General features: G+C 50.2%; 1 protein-coding gene across 1 annotated transcript; it reads left to right on the top strand.

Annotated features, from left to right (window-relative positions):
- The first annotated feature begins 608 nt into the window (after window positions 1-608).
- Window positions 609-22,271, top strand: TYW5 (tRNA-yW synthesizing protein 5). The gene is made up of 8 exons (XM_038749814.1): window positions 609-692; window positions 5,627-5,784; window positions 9,847-9,916; window positions 12,185-12,229; window positions 12,897-13,034; window positions 15,055-15,142; window positions 15,565-15,681; window positions 21,833-22,271. The coding sequence occupies exons 1-8, from the start codon at window positions 618-620 to the stop codon at window positions 22,087-22,089; spliced, it is 948 nt and encodes a 315-aa protein (XP_038605742.1). The 5' UTR covers window positions 609-617; the 3' UTR covers window positions 22,090-22,271.
- The last annotated feature ends 531 nt before the right edge of the window (window positions 22,272-22,802 follow it).

Genomic DNA, 22,802 nt, shown 5'->3' with positions numbered 1-22,802 from the left:
TAGTACAGTGCTCTGCGCATAGTAAGCGCTCAATAAATACGATTGAATGAATGAACGAATGAATTATAGCCCTATACAGCCCGTCGTTGGGTAGGGACCGTCTGTAAATGCTGCCGACTTGGACTTCCCAAGCGCTTAGTACAGGGCTGTGCACACAGTAAGCGCTCAATAAATACCATTGAATGAATGAATGAATATGTACAGCTATAGACAAGTGGTGTGGGGCGGAGGAGAAGCAGGGTCTCCCGCCCCCGGGCCCCGTCCTCATGGGGGCGCTGTTTCCGGACGGGCCATGTCGCGGGACTGGACCAGAAGGGGAAGGGCGGAAGTCAAGGGGCGGAGGACCGGAAGGGGAGAGGGAAAGGGCGGAAGTAAAGGAGGGGTGGACCGGAAGGGGAGGAAGGAAAGGGCGGAAGTAAAGGAGTGACGGACCGGAAGGGGCGGAGAGAAAGGGCGGAAGTAAGGGGGTGTACCGGAAGGGGAGGAGGGAAAGGGCGGAAGTAAAGGAGCGACGGACAGGAAGGGGCGGAGAGAAAGGGCGGAAGTAAGGGGGAGGTGGTCCGGAAGGGGAGGTGAGTAAGGGCGGAAGCGGGCGGCCTGGAGGGTTTCCCGGCGTCATGGCGGCTCGGGTGCCCGTGTCCCAGGTGGAGGGCGTCACCCGCCAGCAGTTCTTGCAGCACATCTACCCGCAGGTCAGACCCTGTCCCCGCCCCCATCAATCAATCAATCAACCATCAATCAATCACTCAATCAATCAATCAACCATCAATCAATCACAATAACAAAGATGATGTTTGACAACGCTGGGGTGATTCCCAGCGTGGCCTAGTGGAAAGAGCCCGGCCTTGGGAGTCCGAGGTCGTGGGTTCTAATCCCGACCCCGCCACCCGTCAGCTGGGTGCCTTTGGGCAAGTCACTTCGCTTCTCCGGGCCTCAGTGGCCTCATCTGGAAAATGGGAATTAAATGATAATGATTCGTTCAATCGTGTTTATTGAGCGCTTGCTGTGTGCAGAGCACTGTACTAAGCGCTTGGGAAGTCCAAGTCGGCAACATCTAGAGACGGTCCCTACCCAACAGTAGGCTCACAGTCTAGAAGGGGGAGACAGACAACAAAACAAGATATATTAACGAAGTAAAATAAATAGAATAAATATATGCAAACAAAATAAATAGAGCAATAAATGCGCACAAACATATATACATATATACAGGTGCCGTGGGGAGGGGAAGGAGGTAAGGCAAGGGGGAGGAGGGGGAATAATGATAGCATTTATTAAGAGCTTACTGTGTGCAAAGCACTGTTCAGGTTACAAGGTGATCAGGTTTGTCCCCTGTGGGGCTGCCAGTCTTCATCCCCATTTTCCAGATGAGGTCACTGAGGCCCAGAGAAGTGACTTGCCCAAAGTCACACAGCTGACACTTGGTGGAGCTGGGGTTTGAACCCATGACCTCTGACTCCAAATCATGATAATGATGGCGTTTATTAAGCGCTTACTATGTGCCAAGCGCTGTTCTAAGCGCCGGGGAGGTTACAAGGTGATCAGGTTGTCCCATGGGGGGCTCACGGTCCTCATCCCCATTTTACAGATGAGGGAACTGAGGCCCAGAGAAGTGAAGTGACTTGCCCCAAGTCACACAGCTGACAATTTGCAGAGCCAGGATTCGAACCCATGACCTCTGACTCCAAAGCCCGGGCCCTTTCCACTGAGCCACGCTGCTTCTCTAAAGACTGAGCCCCATATGGGACAACCTGGTTACTTTCTATCTCCCCCAGCGCTTAGAATAGTGCTTAGCACATAGTAAACGCTTAGCAAATACCGTCATCATTATTATTTATTATTATTAATCCAAGCTAATGAGATTGGACCCAGTCCCTGTCCCATGTGGGGCTCCCAGCCTCCATCCCCATTTACTCATTCACTTGTATTTATTGAGCGCCTACTGTGTGCAGAGCACTGGACTAAGTGCTTGGGAAGTACAGTTCAGCAATAAAGAGAGACAATCCCTGCTCACAGCGGGCTCACAGTCTGGAAGCCTTTTACAGAGGAGGGATCTTATTTATTTATTTTATTTGTACATATCTATTCTATTTATTTATTTTATTTTGTTAGTATGTTTGGTTTTGTTCTCTGTCTCCCCCTTTAAGACTGTGAGCCCACCATTGGGTAGGGACCGTCTCTATATGTTGCCAATTTGTACTTCCCAAGTGCTTAGTCCAGTGCTCTGCACATAGTAAGCGCTCAATAAATACGATTGATGATGATGATGATGATGATGATCTGAGGCCTAGGGAATAATAATAATTAATCACTGTAGTATCTGTGAAGCGTTTACTATGTGGTAGGCACTGTAGTAAGCGCTGGGGTGGATCCAAGCAGATTGGGTTGGACCCAGTCCCCGTCCCACGGGGGGCTCGCAGCTTCGCTCCTCATTTGACAGATGAGGAAACTGAGGTACAGAGGAGTGAAGTGACATGCCCAAGGTCACCCAGCAGACAAGGGGTGGGCTCTGCACACCGTAAGCGCTCAGTAATAATGATGGCGTTTATTAAGCACTTACTATGTGCAGAGCACTGCTCTAAGTGCCGGGGAGGTCACAGGGTGATCAGGTTGCCCCACGGGGGGCTTACAGTCTTCATCCCCATTTAACAGATGAGGTCACTGAGGCCCAGAGAAGTGAAGTGACTTGCCCAAAGTCACACAGCTGGCAATTGGCGCTTACTAAGCGCTTAGTACTGTGCTCTGCACACAGTAAGCGCTCAATAAATACGATTGATGATGAATTGGCGGAGCTCAATAAATACAATTGATTGAATGAACCCGCAGCCTCTTCCGAACGGTGTTTCTTCAGCGCTTACTACGTGCCAGACACTGTGCTAAGCGCTGCGGTGCATCAGCCAAGAAGGAGAGGCCGGACCCAGCCCACGCCCCGACGTGGAGCTCGCAGTCTGAGGGCGGGAGGGACGGACAGCCGGCGCCTCTTTTATCCCCCATTTGACAGAGGAGGGAACTGAGGCCCATAGAAGTGACGTGACTTGCCCAAGGTCACACAGCAGCAATCAATCAATCAATCATATTTATTGAGCGCTTACTGTGTGCAGAGCACTGTATTAAGCGCTTGGGAAGTGCAAATTGGAAACATATAGAGACAGTCCCTACCCAACAGTGGGCTCACAGTCTAGAAGCAGCAGACACAGACCATCTGACTCCCAGGGCTGGGCTCTAACCACTGGACCACATGGCAACTTAATAATAATAATAATGGCGGTATTTGCTAAGTGCTTACTATGTGCCAAGCACTGTTCTAAGCACTGGGGAGGTTACAATCAATCAATCAATCGTATTTATTGAGCACTTACTATGTGCAGAGCACTGTACTAAGCGCTTTGGAAGTACAAATTGGCAACATATAGAGACAGTCCCTACCCAACAGCGGGCTAACAGTCTAAAAGGCGATCAGGTTGTCCCACTTGGGGCTCACAGTCTAAATCCCCATTTTACAGATGAGGTCACTGAGGCCCAGAGAAGTGAAGTGACTTCATCATCATCATCAATCATATTTATTGAGCGCTTACTGCGTGCAGAGCACTGTGCTAAGCGCTTGGGAAGTCCAAGTTGGCAACATCTAGAGACAGTCCCTACCCAACAGCGGGCTCACAGTCTAAAAGGGGGAGACAGAGAACAAAACCAAACATACTAGCAAAATAAAATAAATAGAATAGATATGTACAAGTAAAATAAATAAATAGAGTAATAAATATGTACAGACATATATACAGGTCCTGTGGGGAAGGGAAGGAGGTAAGATGGGGGGGATGGAGAGGGGGACACACAGCCACACAGTCACACAGCTGACAAGTGGCGGAGCTGGGATTTGAACCCGTGACCTCAGATTCCCAAGCCCAGGCCCTTTCCTCTAAGTCACACCGCTTCTAATCATAGTAGTAATAATAATGATGATGATGATGATGGAATTTAAGTGCTTACTATGTATCAAGCAGTGTTCTAAGCGCTGGGGTAGATACAGTGTAGCAGCGTGGCTCGGTGGAAAGAGGCCGGGCTTGGGAGTCAGAGGTCATGGGTTCGAATCCCGGCTCCGCCACATGTCAGCTTTGTGACTCTGGGCGAGTCACTTCACGTCTTTGGGCCTCGGTGGCCTCATCTGTACAATGGGGATGAAGCCTGGGAGCCCCACGTGGGACAACCCGATCACTTGTCACCTCCCCAGCGCTTAGAACAGTGCTTGGCCCATAGTAAGCGCTTAACAAATGCCATCATTATTATTTCTATGTGGTGCTTTTATTACCAAGGCACCCTACATTATTTAGGTATTTCCACCCTGCAACGTTCATTCATTCATTCAATCGTATTTATCGAGCGCTGACTGTGTGCAGAGCACTGTACTAAGCGCTTGGGAAGTACAAGTCGGCAACAGATAGAGACGGTCCCTACCCAACAACCAGGCTTGGGGTCTGAGGGGTTTGCGGGGGGGGGAAAGCCTTCATTTTTAGAAGGCTTCTAGACCGCGAGCCCGTTGTGGGCAGGGACGGTCTCTCTCTGTTGCCGACTTGTACTTCCCAAGCGCTTAGTTCGGTGCTCTGCACACAGAAAGCGCTCAATAAATACCATTGAATGAATGAATAATCAATATTATGTTCTGTGCCTCAGTTCCCTCATCTGTAAAATGGGGATGAAGACTGAGTCCCCCGTGGGACAACCTGATCACCTTGTAACCTCCCCAGCGCTTTGAAGAGCGCTTGGCCCATAGTAAGCGTTGGAGAAGCAGCGTGGGTCAGTGAAAAGAGCCCAGGCTTCGGAGTCAGAAGTCACGGGTTCAAATCCCGGCTCCACCAACTGTCAGCTGCGTGACTTTGGGCAAGTCACTTCACTTCTCTGGGCCTCAGTTCCCTCATCTGTAAAATGGGGATGAAGACTGTGAGCCCCCCGTGGAGCAACCTGATCACCTTGTAACCTCCCCAGCGCTTTGAAGAGCGCTTGGCACATAGTAAGCGTTGGAGAAGCAGCGTGGCTCGGTGAAAAGAGCCCAGGCTTTGGAGTCAGAGGTCACGGGTTCAAATCCCGGCTCCGCCAACTGTCAGCTGGGTGACTTTGGGCAAGTCACTTCACTTCTCCATGCCTCAGTTCCCTCTTCTGTAAAATGGGGATGAAGACTGTGAGCCCCCCGTGGGCCAACCTGATCGCCTTGTAACCTCCCCAGTGCTTAGAACAGTGCTTGGCACATCATCATCATCATCATCAATCGTATTTATTGAGCGCTTACTATGTGCAGATCACTGTACTAGGCGCTTGGGAAGTACAAATTGGCAACACATAGAGACAGTCCCTACCCAACAGCGGGCTCACAGTCTAAAAGGGGGAGACGGAGAACAAAACCAAACATACTAACAAAATAAAATAAATAGGATAGGTATGTACAAGTAAAAGTTGGCACATAGTAAGCGCTCAATAAATGCCATCAAAAAAAACAAAACAAAAAAAACCCAAATACCATCATTCTTATTATTCTGCGAATTTGAGGCGGACTGGGTTGCCATGGAAATGAGGACTTGTCGCCTGACTGAGTTGTGTGTCTGTGTGTGTCTTTGTGTGTGTCTGTGTCGGCCAGAGGAAGCCCGTGGTGTTGAGGGGGCTGGAACTGGGGCTTTGCACGACGCGGTGGACGGCGCCGGATTACCTGTGCCGGGCCGGAGGCAGCAGGCCGGTGAAGATCCACGTGTCCGCCGGGCCGCGGATGGATTTCATCAGTAAGAACTTTGTATATAGGTATTTCCTTCCAAGGTTTTCTCTGCGGGGCGTGGGCCAACTTGGGGGAAACACGGGCAGACTGCGACAGCGTTTTTCCAAGACTTTTCTACTTTTAAATAATAATAATAATGATGTTGGGTCGGGACCGTCTCTATATGTTGCCAACTTGGACTTCCCAATGTACATATTTATTCTATTTACTTTATTCTGTTAATATGTTTTGTTCTCCGTCTCCCCCTTCTAGACTGTGAGCCCGCTGTTGGGTAGGGACCGTCTCTCTATGTTGCCGACTTGGACTTCCCAAGCGCTTAGTCCAGTGCTCTGCACACAGTCAGCGCTCAATAAATACGATTGAATGAATGAATGAACCAACAGATATATTCCTGCCCACAAGGAGCTCACAGCATGGGGGGGGAGAAAGACATTAATATAAACAGAAGCATGAATGAATGAATGATGGCGTTTATTAAGTGCTTACTATGTGTGAAGCACTGTTCTAAGCGCTGGGGAGGTTACAAGGTGATCAGGTTGTCCCACGGGGGGCTCCCATTCTTCATCCCCATTTTACAGGTGAGGTAACTGAGGCACAGAGAAGTGAAGTAATTTGTCCAAAGTCACCCAGCTGACAATTGGCGGAGCCGGGATTTGAACCCGTGACCTCTGACTCCAAAGCCCGGGCTCTTTCCACTGAGCCACGCTGCTTCTAATAATGATGGCATTTTTTAAGCGCTTACTATGTCAAATGACTGTTCTGAGTGCTGGGATAGATACAGGGTCATCAGCTTGTCCCCCGTGGGGCTCACAGACTTCACCCCCATTTTACAGGCGAGGGAACTGAGGCCCAGAGAAGGGAAGCGACTTGCCCAAAGTCACACAGCTGACAAGTGGGATTAGAACCCACGACCTCTGACTCCCAAGCCCAGGCTCTTTCCACTAAACCACACTGCTTCTCCAGTGGTAGTTGGTACATGGTATTTGTTCGGCGCTTATAATAATAATAATAATAATAACAATGGTATTTATTAAGCACTTACTATGTGCGAAGCACTGTTCTAAGTGCTGGGGAGGCTACAAGGTGATCGCGTTGTCCCACGGGGGCTCCCAGTCTTCATCCCCATTTTACAGATGAAGGAACTGAGGCACAGAGAAGTGAAGTGATTTGTCCAAAGTCACACAGCTGACAATTGGCGGAGCCGGGATTTGAACCCGTGACCTCTGACTCCAAAGCCCTGGCTCTTTCCACTGAGCCACGCTGCTTCTAATAACTGTTTTAAGTGCTGGGATAGATACAGGGTCATCAGCTTGTCCCCCGTGGCGCTCACAGACTTCATCCCCATTTTACAGGTGAGGGAACTGAGGCCCAGAGAAGGGAAGCGACTTGCCCAAAGTCACACAGCTGACAAGTGGGATTAGAACCCACGACCTCTGACTCCCAAGCCCAGGCTCTTTCCACTAAGCCACGCTGCTTCTCCAGTGGTATTTGGTACATGGTATTTGTTTGGCGCTTATTACGTGCCAGGCTCTGTACTAAGCCCTGGGGTAGATACAGGGTCATCAACTTCATTCATTCATTCAATCGTATTTATTGAGCGCTTACTGTGTGCAGAGCACTGTACTAAGCGCTTGGGAAGTCCAAGTTGGCAACATATAGAGACGGTCCCTACCCAACAGCGGGCTCACAGTCTAGAAGGGGGAGACAGACAACAAAACCAAACATAACAACAAAATAAAATAAATAGAATAAATACGTACAAATAAAATAGAGTAATAAATACGTACAAACACATATACATATGGACAGGTGCTGTGGGGAGGGGAAGGAGGTAAGGTGTGTGTGTGGGGGGTGGGGACCACGTGGGGCTCACAGACTTCATCCCCATTTTCCAGATGAGGGAACTGAGGCCCAGAGACGTGAAGCGACTTGCCCAGAGTCACCCAGCTGGCAAGTGGGATTAGAACCCACGACCTCTGACTCCCAAGCCCAGGCTCTTTCCACTGAGCCGCGCTGCTTCTCCAGCGGTACCTGGTATTTGTTCGGCGCTTACTACACGCCAGGCCCGGTACTGAGCGCCGGGGTCGATATGGGCGAATCACGTCGGACACGGTCCACGTCCTCAAGGGGCTCGCCGTCTTCATCCTCATTTTCCAGAGGAGGGAACTGAGGCCCAGAGATGTGAAGTGACTTGCCCCAGGTCACCCGGCGGACAAGCGGCGGAGCCGGGATGAGGATGGCGTGAACGGGTGGCGCGTTGCAAAATGGAGTTGATCATCATCAGTCGTGTTTATTGAGCGCTTACTGTGTGCAGAGCAATCAATCAATCAATCAATCGTATTTATTGAGCGCTTACTATGTGCAGAGCACTGTACTAAGCGCTTGGGAAGTACAAATTGGCATCACATAGAGACAGTCCCTACCCGATAGTGGGCTCACAGTCTAAAAGGGGGAGACAGAGAACAGAACCAAACATACCAACAAAATAAAATAAGTAGGATAGAAATGTACAAGCAAAATAAATAAATAAATAAATAAACAGAGTAATAAATATGTACAACCATATATACATATATACAGGTGCTGTGGGGAGGGGAAGGCGGTAAGGCGGGGGGATGGAGAGGGGGACGAGGGGGAGAGGAAAGAAGGGGCTCAATCTGGGAAGGCCTCCTGGAGGAGGTGAGCTCTCAGCAGGGCCTTGAAGGGAGGAAGAGAGCTAGCGCGGCGGATGGGCAGAGGGAGGGCATTCCAGGCCCGGGGGATGACGTGGGCCGGGGGTCGATGGCGGGACAGGCGAGAGCGAGGTACAGTGAGGAGATTAGTGGTGGAGGAGCGGAGGGTGCGGGCTGGGCAGTAGAAGGAGAGAAGGGAGGTGAGGTAGGAGGGGGCGAGGTGATGGACAGCCTTGAAGCCCAGGGTGAGGAGTTTCTGCCTGATGCGCAGATTGATCGGTAGCCATTGGAGGTTTTTGAGGAGGGGAGTGATATGTCCAGAGCGTTTCTGGACAAAGATAATCCGGGCAGCAGCATGAAGTATGGATTGAAGTGGAGAGAGACACGAGGATGGGAGATCAGAGAGAAGGCTAGTGCAGTAGTCCAGACGGGATAGGATGAGAGCTTGAATTAGCAGGGTAGCGGTTTGGATGGAGAGGAAAGGGCGGATCTTGGCAATGTTGCGGAGCTGAGACCGGCAGGTTTTGGTGACGGCTTGGATGTGAGGCGTGAATGAGAGAGCGGAGTCGAGGATGACACCAAGGTTGCGGGCTTGTGAGACGGGAAGGGTGGTAGTGCCGTCAACAGAGATGGGAAAGTCAGGGAGAGGACAAGGTTTGGGAGGGAAGACAAGGAGCTCAGTCTTCGACATGTTGAGCTTTAGGTGGCGGGCGGACATCCAGATGGAGATGTCCTGAAGGCAGGAGGAGATGCGAGCCTGGAGGGAGGGGGAGAGAGCAGGGGCAGAGATGGAGATCTGGGTGTCATCAGCGTAGAGGTGATAGTTGAAGCCGTGGGAGCGAATGAGGTCACCGAGGGAGTGAGTGTAGATTGAGAACAGAAGGGGACCAAGCACTGAACCTTGGGGAACTCCCACAGTAAGAGGATGGGAGGGGGAGGAGGAGCCTGCAAAAGAGACTGAGAAAGAACGACCGGAGAGATAAGAGGAGAACCAGGAGAGGACGGAGTCTGTGAAGCCAAGGTCAGATAACGTGTTGAGGAGAAGGGGGTGGTCCACAGTGTCAAAGGCAGCTGAGAGGTCGAGGAGGATTAGGACAGAGTATGAGCCGTTGGATTTGGCAAGCAGGAGGTCATTGGTGACCTTTGAGAGCGCAGTTTCCGTGGAATGAAGGGGACGGAAGCCAGACTGGAGGGGGTCGAGGAGAGAGTTGTTGTTGAGGAATTCTAGGCAGCGCGTGTAGACAACTCGTTCAAGGAGTTTGGAAAGGAATGGTAGGAGGGATATGGGACGATAACTAGAAGGTGAGGTGGGGTCAAGAGAGGGTTTTTTTAGGATGGGAGAGACATGGGCACTGTGCTAAGGCCCGACCGGCCGCGTAGTCGCTAATCTCAGGAAATCTTCTGTTTGCATTGCAGAACTCTGCCTTTTGACGCATTTGTCCAGCGCGCAGCGGAAGAGAAGCACGCCGACTTCTTCATTTCTGAGGTAACCGCGTTGACCGCGGGGTCCGGTACTCGGACAGTCCGTCTAGATTGGGGGAGGTTTCGTTGGAAATAATAATAATAATGGTGTTTGTTAAACGCTTACTATGTGCCAAGCACCGTTCTAAAGCACTGAGGTAGATACCGGGTCATCAGGTTGTCCCACGTGGGGCTCACAGTTTTCATCCCCGTTTTACAGATGAGGGAACTGAGGCACAGAGAAGTTAAGTGACTTGCCCAAAGTCACACAGCTGACAATGGGCAGAGCCAGGATTTGAACCCATGAGCCCAGTGTTGGGTAGGGACCATCTCTATATGTTGCCAACTTGTACTTGCCAAGCGCTCTGCACACAGCAAGTGCTCAATAAATACGATTGAATGAATAGTAAGTGCTTAATAAATGCCATTATTATTATTATTACAAGTTGAATGAGAGACATTTAGGGAATCTTAGGGCGAGAGATGGTATGATTTGGCAAATTGGATCCGCTAAGATCTCTCTGGGTAACACTCACCAGAGAGGAATTTGGCAAGGTGGTTCCACCTAAGGCCCCACTGCTACGAGGGTAAGCGCTTAGTCCAGTGCTCCGCACACAGTAAAGCGCTCAATAAATACGATTGAATGAATGAGGGTAAGCAGAGGACGGGGGTTGAGCGGGCGCGGCCTCGCGATTTAGGGTCCCGTGCCGTCTGCGAGCCGGGGTCCGGGCCGGAGGGGGGAGAGGGCGAAATGTCCCGCTGAGGAATCCCCTCCCCAACCTGGGACTTAAGCACGTCTGCTGTGTGACCTTGGGCAAGTCACATAACTTCTCTGAGCCTCAGTTCCCTCATCTGTAAAATGGGGATGAAGACTGTGAGCCCCACGTGGGACAACCTCATCAACTTGTATCCCCCCCCCAGCGCTTAGAACAGGGCTTGGCACGTAGTAAGCGCTTAACAAATGCCATCATGATTATAAGCACTCTGCTTCTTGGGTTCTCATTCTGGTCCACCGATCTGATCGAGCCTGGGCTTGGGAGTCAGAGGTCGTGGGTTCAAATCCCGGCTCCGCCAATTGTCAGCCGTGTGACTTTGGGCAAGTCGCTTCACTTCTGTGGGCCTCAGTTCCCTCATTTGTAAAATGGGGATGAAGACTGTGAGCCCCCCGTGGGACAACCTGATCACCTTGTAACCTCCCCGGCGCTTAGAACAGTGCTTGTCACATAGTAAGCGCTTAATAAATAATAATGGCATTTGTTAAGCGCTTACTATGTGCAAAGCACTGTTCTAAGCGCTGGGCACTGTTCTAAGCGCTTGCCATCATTATTATTATTATCGATCCCAGCGCTTAGAGCAGTGCTTTGCACATAGTAAGCGCTTAACAAATGCCATCATCATCGTCGAGGTGGCATTTATTCATTCAGTCGTATTTATTGAGCACTTGCCGTATGCAGAGCACTGTACTAAGCGCTGGGGAGAGTCCAGCCCAACAGAATCGGGAGACACGTTCCCTGCCCGTAATGAGCTGACGGTCTAGAGGACGGGCAGTTGATTTCATCACCGATACGATAGATCACAGAACTGATTCCCTGAAGAATAATAATGATAATTCTGGTATCTGTTAAGCACTTACTATGTGCCAGGCACTGTACTAAACACTGGGTGGATACGAGCAAATGATGATGATGATGATAATGACATTAAGCGCTTAGAACAGTGCTTTGCACATAGTAAGTGCTTAATAAATGCCATCATTATTATTATTATTAAGCACTTACTATGTGCCAAGCACTGTTCTAAGCGCTGGGGGGATACAAGGTAATCAGGTTGTCCCACGGGCGGGCTCACGGTCTTAATCCCCATTTTCCAGATGAGGGAACTGAGGCCCAGAGAGGTGTAGTGACTTGCCCAGGGTCACACAGCAGACGGGTGGCAGAGCCAGGATTAGTCAGCGCTTAGAGCAGTGCTTCGCACATAATAACATTGTTGTTATTATTCATACCATCGTTATTACTGTTGGCCATTTTTACGCCTTGGGAATTTTGTTTTCCTCGGGATGGTGGGGGGGATAGGGGGTGTGGGGGCCAGCCTTCTCAGTTTTTCCCGGAGCCACCAGGGAGCATTGGAGGAAAGGAGGAGGAAGGCGAGGAGGCGAGGCTCCCCCGAGCGGGCCCGACCACGGACGGTATGGTGGAAAGGGGCTGGACCAGGGGCCGCCCGCCCGCCGGCCCGGCCGGCCGGCCGGCCTTCGCCTTTCACGCCAGCGGCCTCTCTCCTTCGGCTCCGTGTTCAGGATGAAAAATACTACCTGCGGTCCCTCGGCGACGACCCTCGGAAAGTGAGTACGTGGGCAAGGTGGCAAGTGCGTTGCCAACTTGGACTTCCCAAGCGCTTAGTCCAGTGCTTCATTCAGTCGGATTTATTGAGCGCTTCCGGAGAACAAAACATGTTAACAAAATAAAATAAATAGAATATGTACGGTGGAATAATAATAATGATGGCATTTATTAAGCGCTTACTATGTGCCAAGTGCTGTTCTAAGCGCTGGGGAGGTTACAGGGTGATCAGGTTGTCCCACGGGGGGCTCGCAGTCTTCATCCCCATTTTCCAGATGAGGTCACTGAGGCCCAGAGAAGTGAAGTGACTTGCCCAGGGTCACACAGCTGCCAGTTGGCGGAGCCGGGATTTGAACCCATGACCTCCGACTCCAAAGCCCGGGCTCTTTCCACTGAGCCACGCTGCCTCTCTGAATGGAATGAATGAATATTCTGTTTATTTTATTTTGTTAATATGTTTGGTTTTGTTCCCCGTCTCCCCCTTCTAGACTGTGAGCCCGCTGTTGGGTAGGGCCCGTCTCTACATGTTGCCAACTTGGACTTCCCAAGCGCTTAGTACAGTGCTCTGCACACCGTAGGCGCTCAATAAATACGACTGATTGATCGACGGTCAGTTCTCTGCCGCCCAGTCGGATCCCGTCGCCAATCAGAGCGCCTTCCCCGTTGCAGGACGTGGCGGACATCCGAAAGCAGTTTCCTTCGCTGGCGGGAGACATAGAGATTCCCGAATTTTTTGAGAAGGAGCAGTTCTTTTCCAGCGTTTTCCGGATCAGCTCTCCGGGGCTCCAGCTGTGGACCCACTATGATGTACGTCGGGCCCGGCGCGCCGCGAGGGCCTCCACGCGGGCGGCTCCTACGGGGCGGGGAACGGGTCCGCCATCCCTGGGGGCTCGGGCTCTCCTGAGCGCTCACTACAGTGCTCTGCACCCAGTAAGCGCTCGGGGAGAGTTACAATGATTGTGGTAAATAATCATAATATTTGTTAAGCGCTTACTATGTGCCAGGCACCGTTCTTAAAGCGCTGGGGGAGATCCAAGGAAGTCAGGTTGTCCCACATGGGGTCATAATCCCCATTTTCCAGATGAGGTCACTGAGGCCCAGAGAAGTGGAAGTGACTTACCCAAGGTCACACAGCAGACGGGTGGCGGAGCCGGGATTAGAATAATAATTGGCATTTGTTAAGCGCTTACTATGTGCAAAGCACTGTTCTAAGCGCTGGGGAGGATACAGGGTGATCAGGTTGTCCCACGTGGGGCTCACAGTCTTAGTCCCCATTTTACAGATGAGGTAAGTGAGGCCCAGAGAAGGTAAGTGACTTGCCCAAGATCACACAGCAGACGTGGTGGAGTCGGGATTAGAATAATAACTGGCATTTGTTAAGCGCTTACTATGTGCAAAGCACTGTTCTAAGCGCTGGGGAGGATACAGGGTGATCAGGTTGTCCCACGTTTGGCTCACAGTCTTAGTCCCCATTTTACAGATGAGGTCACTGAGGCCCAGAGGAGGTAAGTGACTTGACCAAGATCACACAGCAGACGTGGTGGAGTCGGGATTCGAACCCATGACTTCTGACTCCCAAGCCCGGGCTCTCACCGCTGAGCCACGCTGCTTCTCCTTCTAGACTGTGAGCCCACTGTTGGGTAGGGACCGTCTCTATCTGTTGCCAAGTTGGACTTCCCAAGCGCTTAGTACAGTGCTCTGCACACAGTAAGCGCTCAATAAATATGATTGATTGATTGATTAAGTGCTTTGGGGGCTGAGGTTTTTTTACATTCAAGACCCATTTACTTCCAGCCAAAGTGACGGCAGCAGAGAACCAAGGGAATGGTACGCCTAGTGGGTAGAGCCCGGGCCTTGGAATCAGGAGGTCCTGGGTTCTAATTCCCGTTGTTGGGCAGAGATTGTCTCTATTTAATAATTTTGGTATTTGTTAAGCGCTTACTATGTGCAAAGCACCGTTCTAAGCGCTGGGCAGGATACAAGGTGATCAGGTGGTCCCATGTGGGGCTCCCAGTCTTAATCCCTATTTTACAGATGAGGGAACTGAGGCCCAGAGAAGTGAAGTGACTTGCCCAAAGTCGCACAGCTGACAAGCGGCAGAGCCAGGATTTGAACCCCTCCCCCCTGCCCTACCTCCTTTCCCTCCCCACAGCGCCTGTCTATATGTTTGTACAGATTTATTACTCGATTTATTTTACTTGTACATATTTACTATTCTATTTATTTTGTTAATGAGGGGCATCTAGCTTTATTTCTATTAATTCTGATGACTCGACACCTGTCCACGTGTTTTGTTTCGTTGTCCGTCTCCCCCTCTAAGACTGTGAGCCCGTTGTTGGGTAGGGACCGTCTCTAGATGTTGCCAACTTGTACTTCCCAAGCGCTTAGTACAGTGCTCTGCACACAGTAAGCGCTCAATAAATACGACTGAATGAATGAATGACTACTCAAGTGCTAAAAGGGGGCAACCGGGGCATCTTTGGAGAGGTCTTTGACTGAATGAACGTTCAGCGTGGCTTAGCGGAAAGACCGTGGGCTTGAGAGTCAGAGGACGTGGGTTCCAATCCTGCCCCCTCCACTTGTCGGCTGTGTGACGTTGGGCAAGTCACGTCGCTTCTCTGTGTCTCAGTGACCTCATCTGGAAAATGGGGGTGAAGGCTGTGAGCCCTACGGGGGACAACCTGATCACCTTGTACCTACCCAAGCGCTTAGAACAGTGCTTGACACAGAGTAAGTGCTTAATAAATACCAACATTATTATTACCGTTATCATCCGGCGACCACCTTCTAAATCCCCGGCCGGTCCCCGCTTACTCTCCGTTCTCAGGTAATGGACAACCTGTTAATCCAAGTGACGGGGAAAAAACGGGTCGTTCTCTTCAGCCCTCGAGACGCCGAGTATTTGTATTTATCAGGTAGGTAACTTTCTCAGACGCCGAGTCCATCTTTCAAAAGTAGAGTTAATCCCGTTCCTTCGGGTGACCCGATCTGTATGCCCGCCATGGGGGAAGAGGAAAAATAAAAAGATGTCGTCTCGGAGTGTCTTCTAATTACAGCCGCATTGTGTTCTCTTTTGTGCGAGTGACTCTCCGTAATGATAGACCGCGGAAAGAGCTGGATGATCAGATTCATACCTTAATTATATTCCCCGGGTTTCAATGGCCATAATAGGCTGCAGGCCACCGAAAATTGTCCTGGGTTTCAGAAGGATAGTAATTGCTCTCAAAACGAGGACACGGTAATTGTACCGTAGGGGGAAACGCGAAACTTTAAAGAAAAGAAAAGAAAGAAATCCCAACTTTAAACCCCCACTTACTGCTTTCCGGTAACTTTGCAGGTAGTAAATCGGCGGTACTCGACGTGGACAACGCCGACTTGGAAAGATTCCCCCTGTTTTCGAAGGCCAGGAGGTACGAGTGTTCCCTCGAAGCGGGCGACGTGCTGTTCATTCCCGGTAAGATGGCTATAAAGCCCCTTGGCCCGCCTCGCCGCCGCCCGTGATCGCCGTTTGGGAATAATAATAATAATAATAATGGCATTTATTAAGTGCTTACTATGTGCAAAGCACTGTTCTAAGCGCTGGGGAGGCTACAAGATTATCAGGTTGTCCCTCATGGGGCTCGCAGTCTCAGTCCCCATTTTACAGTTGAGGTAACTGAGGCCCAGAGAAGTGAAGTGACTTGCCCAAAGTCACACAGCTAATTGGCGGAGCAGGATTTGAAACCATGACCTGTGACTCCAAAGCCCGGGCTCTTTCCTGCTGAGCCACGCTGCTTCTCTAAGCACGCCGGGAATCAGTCGATCATATCTATTGAGCGCTTCCTGTGGGCAGAGCACTGTGCTGAATGCTCAGGCAAGAGATGAGAGTCGGTAGGCGCGTTCCTTGCCCCCAATAACTTCCCGTCTAATGGGGGACACAATGACTCTCCCCCCTTCAGAGCCTTCTTGAAGGCTCCATCTCCTCCAGGAGGCCTTCCCTTTCATTCACTCACTCAGTCGTATCTATTGAGCGCTTACTGTGCGCAGAGCACTGTACTAAGCGCTTGGGAAGTCCAAGTTGGCAACAGATAGGGACGGTCCCTACCCAACAGTGGGCTCACGGTCTAGAAGGGGGAGACAGAGAACAAAACCAAACAGACCAACAAAATAAAATCAATAGAATAAATAGAATTATCATTATGGCTAGTACGTACTAGAGAATTCAGTGCTTAACAAATACCGTCATTATTATCATTACCAGCGCTTAGTACAGTGCTTTGCACATAGTAAGCGCTTAACAAATGCCATTATGATTATTATTATAAATAAATAAAAAGACAGATATAGATGTAAGTGCTGTGGGGTGGGGAGAAGGGGGGAGGAAGAGCAAAGGGAGCGAGTCAGTGGGCCGCAGAAGGGAGTGGGAGATGAGGAAAAGCGGGGCTGAGTCTGTCCCCCTCTCCATCCCCCCATCTTACCTCCTTCCCTTCCCCACAGCACCTGTATATATGGATATATGTTTGTACAGATTTATTACTCTATTTATTTATTTATTTATTTTACTTGTACATATCTATTCTATTTATTTCGTTAGTATGTTTGGTTTTGTTCTCTGTCTCCCCCTTTTAGACCGTGAGCCCACTGTTGGGTAGGGACTGTCTCTGTATGTTGCCAATTTGTACTTCCCAAGCGCTTAGTACAGTGCTCTGCACACAGTAAGCGCTCAATAAATACGATTGATGATGATAGAAGGGGGGGACAGACAACAAAACAAAACATGTAGACAGGTGACAAAACGTGTGCATCGGAAATACTTTAGCTTAGTGTCACCCTGTATCATCTCCAAGCCCCTAAAGGTAAGTAAAATAATATATTTTTATATATATGTGGCAGAAACGGGTGATGGGATTGGTTTGATTTGTCCTACCCCAGAAAGATGTATTTGCTAACGTTTTCTATCTACTGTTGCCGAGCTCTTACGTCCGTTGTTTGCCTCTCGTCTTTTGTTATCCGTGTGACCGGATCGGACCTGGGCATTTACTCCCCATTTTACAGATGAGGAAACCTGAGGCACGGAGAAGTCAAGTGACTTCCCCAAGGTCACCCACCAGGCAAGCGTCCAATCTGGGTTTAGACCCCCAGGCCTAAGAAGCAGCGTGGCTCGGTGGAAAGAGCGCAGGCTTGAGAGTCAGAGGTCGTGGGTTCTAATCCCGGCTCCGCCACTTAGCAGCTGTGTGACCTGGGGCAAGTCACTTGACTTCTCTGTGCCTCAGTTCCCTCTTCTGTCAGTGGCAAGCGTCCAATCTGGGTTTAGACCCCCAGGCCTAAGAAGCAGCGTGGCTCGGTGGAAAGAGCGCAGGCTTGAGAGTCAGAGGTCGTGGGTTCTAATCCCGGCTCCGCCACTTAGCAGCTGTGTGACTGGGGGCAAGTCACTTGGCTTCTCTGTGCCTCAGTTCCCTCATCTGGAAAATGGGGATTAAGACTGTGAGCCCCGTGTGGGACAACCTGATTACCCTGTATCTCCCCCAGCGCTTAGAACAGTGCTTGGCACATAGTAAGCACTTTACAAATACCAAAATTATTATTATTATTATGTAGACAGGTGACCAAGCCTCCTCCCTTTTTTCCTTTTCCCCCCTCCCTTCGGCGTCTCCCTGACTCCCTTTGTTTTCCCCCCATCCCAGCCCCACACCTCTTACGTCCACATCCTCATTTATTTCTTTCTCTTCATGTCTGTCTCCCCCCTCTAGACCGTAAGCTCGCTGTGGGCAGGGAATGCGCCTGTTTCTTCTTGTAGTGTCCTCTCCCGAGGGCTTAGTCCAGTGCTCTGCACACAGCGAGCGCTCAGTAAATACCACTGAGTGAACAGACGTGACTAAAGATAAATAAATAATAATAATAATGGCATTTATTAAGCGCTTATGTGTGCAAAGCACTGTTCTAAGCGCTGGGGAGGATACAAGGTGATCAGGTTGTCCCACGGGGGGCTCACAGTCTTCATCCCCATTTTCCAGATGAGGGAACTGAGGTACAGAGAAGTGAAGGGTCTTGCCCAAAGTCACACAGCTGACAAGCAGCGGAGCCAGGATTAGAACCCATAATAATAATAATAATAATAATAACAATAATAATAGTAGTAATAATAATAATAATAATAATAATAATTAATGACAGGTATGGGCGTGAGTGCCGTGGGCCGGAGAGTAAAGGGGGCAAATCAGGGTGATGCAGAAGGATGTGGGAGAAGAGGAAATGAGGGTTTCGTCAGGGAAGGCCTCTGGGAGGAGATGGGCTACAAGCGCTCAGTACAGTGGTCCTCACACAGTAAGTGCTCAATAAATACGATTGAACGAATAAGGTTTTGGAAGTCGGGAGAAGCGATCGACTTGGATGTGAAGTGGAAAGTTGTTGGCAGGGAAAGTACCTGCCAACTCTATGTCAAGCGCTCAGTACAGTGGAAGCAGCTTGGCTCAGTGGCAGGAGCCCGGGACCGGGAGTCGGAGGTCGTGGGTTCTAATCCCGGCTCCGCCACTCGGCAGCTGTGGGACTTTGGGCCTCGGTGACCTCATCTGTAATAATAATAATAATGATGATGGCATTTGTTAAGCGCTTACTATGCGCAAAGCACTGTTGTAAGCACTGGGGGGATATAACATGAGCAGGTTGTCCCACGTGGGGCTCACAGTCAATCCCCATTTACAGATGAGGTAACTGAGGCTCAGAGAAGTTAAGTGACTTGCCCAAGGTCACCAGCAGACACGTGGCGGAGTCAGGATTCGAACCCATGACCTCTGACTTCAAAGCCCGGGCTCTTTCCACTGAGCCACGCTGCTTCTGTGATGGGGATGAAGACTGTGAGCCCCACAGTGGGACAACCTGATCACCTCGTATCTCCCCCGGCGCTTAGAAAGCGCTTAGCAAATATACAGTGCTCCGCAACCAGAAAGCGTGCCGTCTATAGCGTTGATGGCAAAGGATGGTAGAAAAGGAGCGCTCCCCTTAAAAACATCGCACCGGTATCGCGACACTCGCCGAAACGATGCCGAGGAGCCGTCGTAACCACCACCGGATCATAAACCTGAGAAGCCGCAGTCCGTCCGAGGTACGTATCGAGCGCCGAATGCGTGCCGGCCGCTGTACTAAGCGCCTGGGGAAGAGCCGGTCGACGCAGATGGAACCAGGATACGGGGAAGAGGAAACGTCTGGCCCGAAAGGAGCAAGAAGACAGCCCCACGCTCTCAATCCGGGTAGGCCAAACGGAGGTTGTCCCCGGAAGACTGACTGGAAGCTCGTCGCGGGCGGGAAACCCTGTCGTGTCGTCCTCTCCCGAGCGCTTAGTCCAGTGCTCTGTGCACAGTCAGGGGTCAAGAAACACTGCCGATGGCGATTCGAGAAGTCCCACCATCAAGAAAGTCAGAACTCTGACGGCGCTGCGTGACTCGGGATGTGCCCTACCTCCTTCCCCTCCACACAGCACGTGAATATATGTTTGTACAGATTTGCCCGCTGTTGGGTAGGGACCGTCTCTATATGTTGCCAACTTGTACTTCCCAAGCGCTTAGTACAGTGCTCTGCACACAGTAAGTGCTCAATAAATACGATTGAATGAGTGAATGAATGAATTTATTACTCTATTTTACTTGTACATATTTACTTTTCTATTTATTTTGTTAATGATGCACATCTAGCTTTAATTCTATTTGTTCTGATGACTTGACACCTGTCCACATGTTTTGTTGTCCGTCTCCCTCTTCTAGACTGTGAGCCCACTGTTGGGTAGGGACCGTGTCTATATGTTGCCAACTTGGACTTCCCAAGCACTTAGTACAGTGCTCTGCACACAGTAAGTGCTCAATAAATACAATTGAATGAATGAATGAATTTATTACTCTATTTTACTTGTACATATTTACTATTCTATTTATTTTGTTAATGATGTGCATCTAGCTTTATTTCTATTTATTCTGAGGACACCTGTCCACATGTTTTGTTGCCTGTCTCCCCCTTCTAGACTGTGAGCCCGCTGTTGGGTAGGGACCGTCTCTATGTGTTGCCAACTTGGACTTCCCAAGTGCTTAGTACAGTGCTCTGCACAAAGTAAGCGCTCAATAAATACGACTGAATGAATGAATGTGCCGACGAAAGCATCTCCCGTCACGGCCGCAAATTGGAGGAGACCAAATGCTTTCCGCCGATTCCGTCTTTGGAATAGTCGTAGGGATGATTCTGTTGTCGCCCAAGGTGTGGCACGTGAGGGTTCGCGAAGCAGTGTGGCTAAGTGGAAAGAGTGCGGGCTTGGGAGTCAGAGGTCATGGGTTCGAATTATGCTCCACCACTTATTCATTCAATTGTATTTATTGAGCGCTTACTGTGTGCAGAGCACTGTACTAAGCGCTTGGGAAGTCCAAGTTGGCAACATGTAGAGACGGTCCCTACCCAACAGTGGGCTCACAGTCTAGAAGGGGGAGACAGACAACAAAGCATATTAACAAAATAAAATAAATAGAATAAATATGTACAAGTAAAATAGAGTAATAAATCTGTCCAAACATATATACATAGTGACTTGAATATAGATAGCACACCCCTCTAAATGTTTATCACAACCAAAAATTTGGTAACCCAGTTTTCTGGCTATGCATATGCTAGGTATCTAAGCATGGGGACGTTATCGGCTGTGTGACTTAGGGCAAGTCGCTTCACTTCTCTGCACCTCAGTGACCTCATCTGGAAAATGGGGATGAAGACTACGAGCCCCACGTGGGACAAGCTGTTTACCTTGTTTCTCCCCCAGCGCTTAGAACAGTGCTTGGCACATTGTAAGCGCTTCACAGATACCCAAATTACTATTATAATGAAATGAAATGGCAGGCCACAGAAGTCATTTAGTGGTTGTTGGTTGTGTCAGCAAAGGCAATTTCCTTGATTTTCGCCCCGGCTCCTTGAGGTCGGTGACATCTCTCTGATATCAGAGAGATAGCAGACTGAGCCCCCTCCTTCCTCCCCCCCTCCTCTCCATCTCCTCCGCCTTCCCTCCTTCCCCTCCCCACAGCACCTGTATATATGTATAGATGTTTGTACATATTTATTACTCTATTTATTTTACTAGTACATATTTATTCTACTTATTTTGTTAATATGTTTTTTTTTGTTCCCTGTCTCCCCCTTCTAGACTGTGAGCCCACTGTTGGGTAAGGACCGTCTCTCTAAGTTGCCAACTTGGACTTCCCAAGCGCTTAGCCCAGTGCTCTGCACACAGTAAGCGCTCAATAAAGAGCTAGGGGAAGCAGCGTGGCTCAGTGCAAAGAGCCCGGGCTTTGGAGTCAGAGGTCATGGGTTCGAATCCCGGCTCCGCCGCATGTCAGCTGGGTGACTTTGGGCAAGTCACTTCACTTCTCTGGGCCTCAGTTCCCTCATCTGTAAAAATGGAGATGAAGACCGTGAGCCCCCCGTGGGACAACCTGATCACCTTGTAAACTCCCCAGCGCTTAGAACAGTGCTTTGCACATAGTAAGCGCTTACTAAATGCCATCATAAAATAAAATAAATAAAAAATACGATTGAGTGAATGAATGAATCCGGAGCTGCGAGTTTCACCCTTAACGTGTGGCGTTACCTTCCCGCAGCCCTCTGGTTCCATAACGTGGTTTCGGAGGAGTTCGGAGTCGGCGTGAACGTCTTCTGGAAGCACCTCCCCGCGGACTGCTACGACAGGTCGGACGCTTACGGGAACAGAGACCCCACGGCGGCGGCGAGGGCCGTCCGGATCTTGGACCGGGCCCTGAAGACCCTCGGTGAACTGCCCGAGGAATACAGAGACTTCTACGGCCGCCAGATGGTTTTACGCATTCGAGACAAGGCCTACAGCACCAACTACGAGTGAGCGGTCCGCTCGGGCCCGCCACCGAGCCTGGACGGAGCCCTCGACCGCTCGCTCCGTGCCGAGCGCTCTGATCCGGTAGACGGGGTGGACCGTCAGCTCCCGGCGGGCAGGGAACCCATCTACCGACTCTGTTACGGTGCGCTCTCCCAAGCGCCCGGCAAAAATAATAATAATGGCATTTATTAAGCGCTTACTATGTGCAAAGCACTGTTCTAAGCGCTGGGGAGGTTACAAGGTGATCAGGTTGTCCTCCCAGGGGGCTCCCAGTCTTCATCCCCATTTTACAGATGAGGGAACTGAGGCCCAGAGAAGTGAAGTGACTTCCCCAAAGTCACCCAGCTGACAAGTGGCGGGGCCGGGATTTGAAGCCCTGACCTCTGACTCCAAAGTCCGGGCTCTTTCCATTGAGCCATGCTGCTTCTCAGAAGCAGCGAAGTGGAGAAGCAGAGCGGCTCAGTGGAAAGAGCCCCAGCTTTGGAGTCAGAGGTCATGGGTTCAAATCCCGGGTCCGCCAATTGTCAGCTGGGTGACTTTGGGCAAGTCACTTCACTTCTTTGTGCCTCAGTTACCTGGGGATGAAGACTGTGAGCCCCCGGTGGGACAACCTGATCACGTTGTAACCTCTCCAGTGCTTAGAACAGTGATTTGCACATAGTAAGCGCTTAATAAATGCCATCATTATCATTATTATTATTATTCTCAGTACAGTATAG

Source organism: Tachyglossus aculeatus, chromosome 7, assembly GCF_015852505.1.
Source record: "Tachyglossus aculeatus isolate mTacAcu1 chromosome 7, mTacAcu1.pri, whole genome shotgun sequence".
Classification (NCBI taxonomy): domain Eukaryota; kingdom Metazoa; phylum Chordata; class Mammalia; order Monotremata; family Tachyglossidae; genus Tachyglossus; species Tachyglossus aculeatus.
Note: the sequence above shows the minus strand (reverse complement) of the source record. Positions and strands in the feature narration are given on the sequence as shown.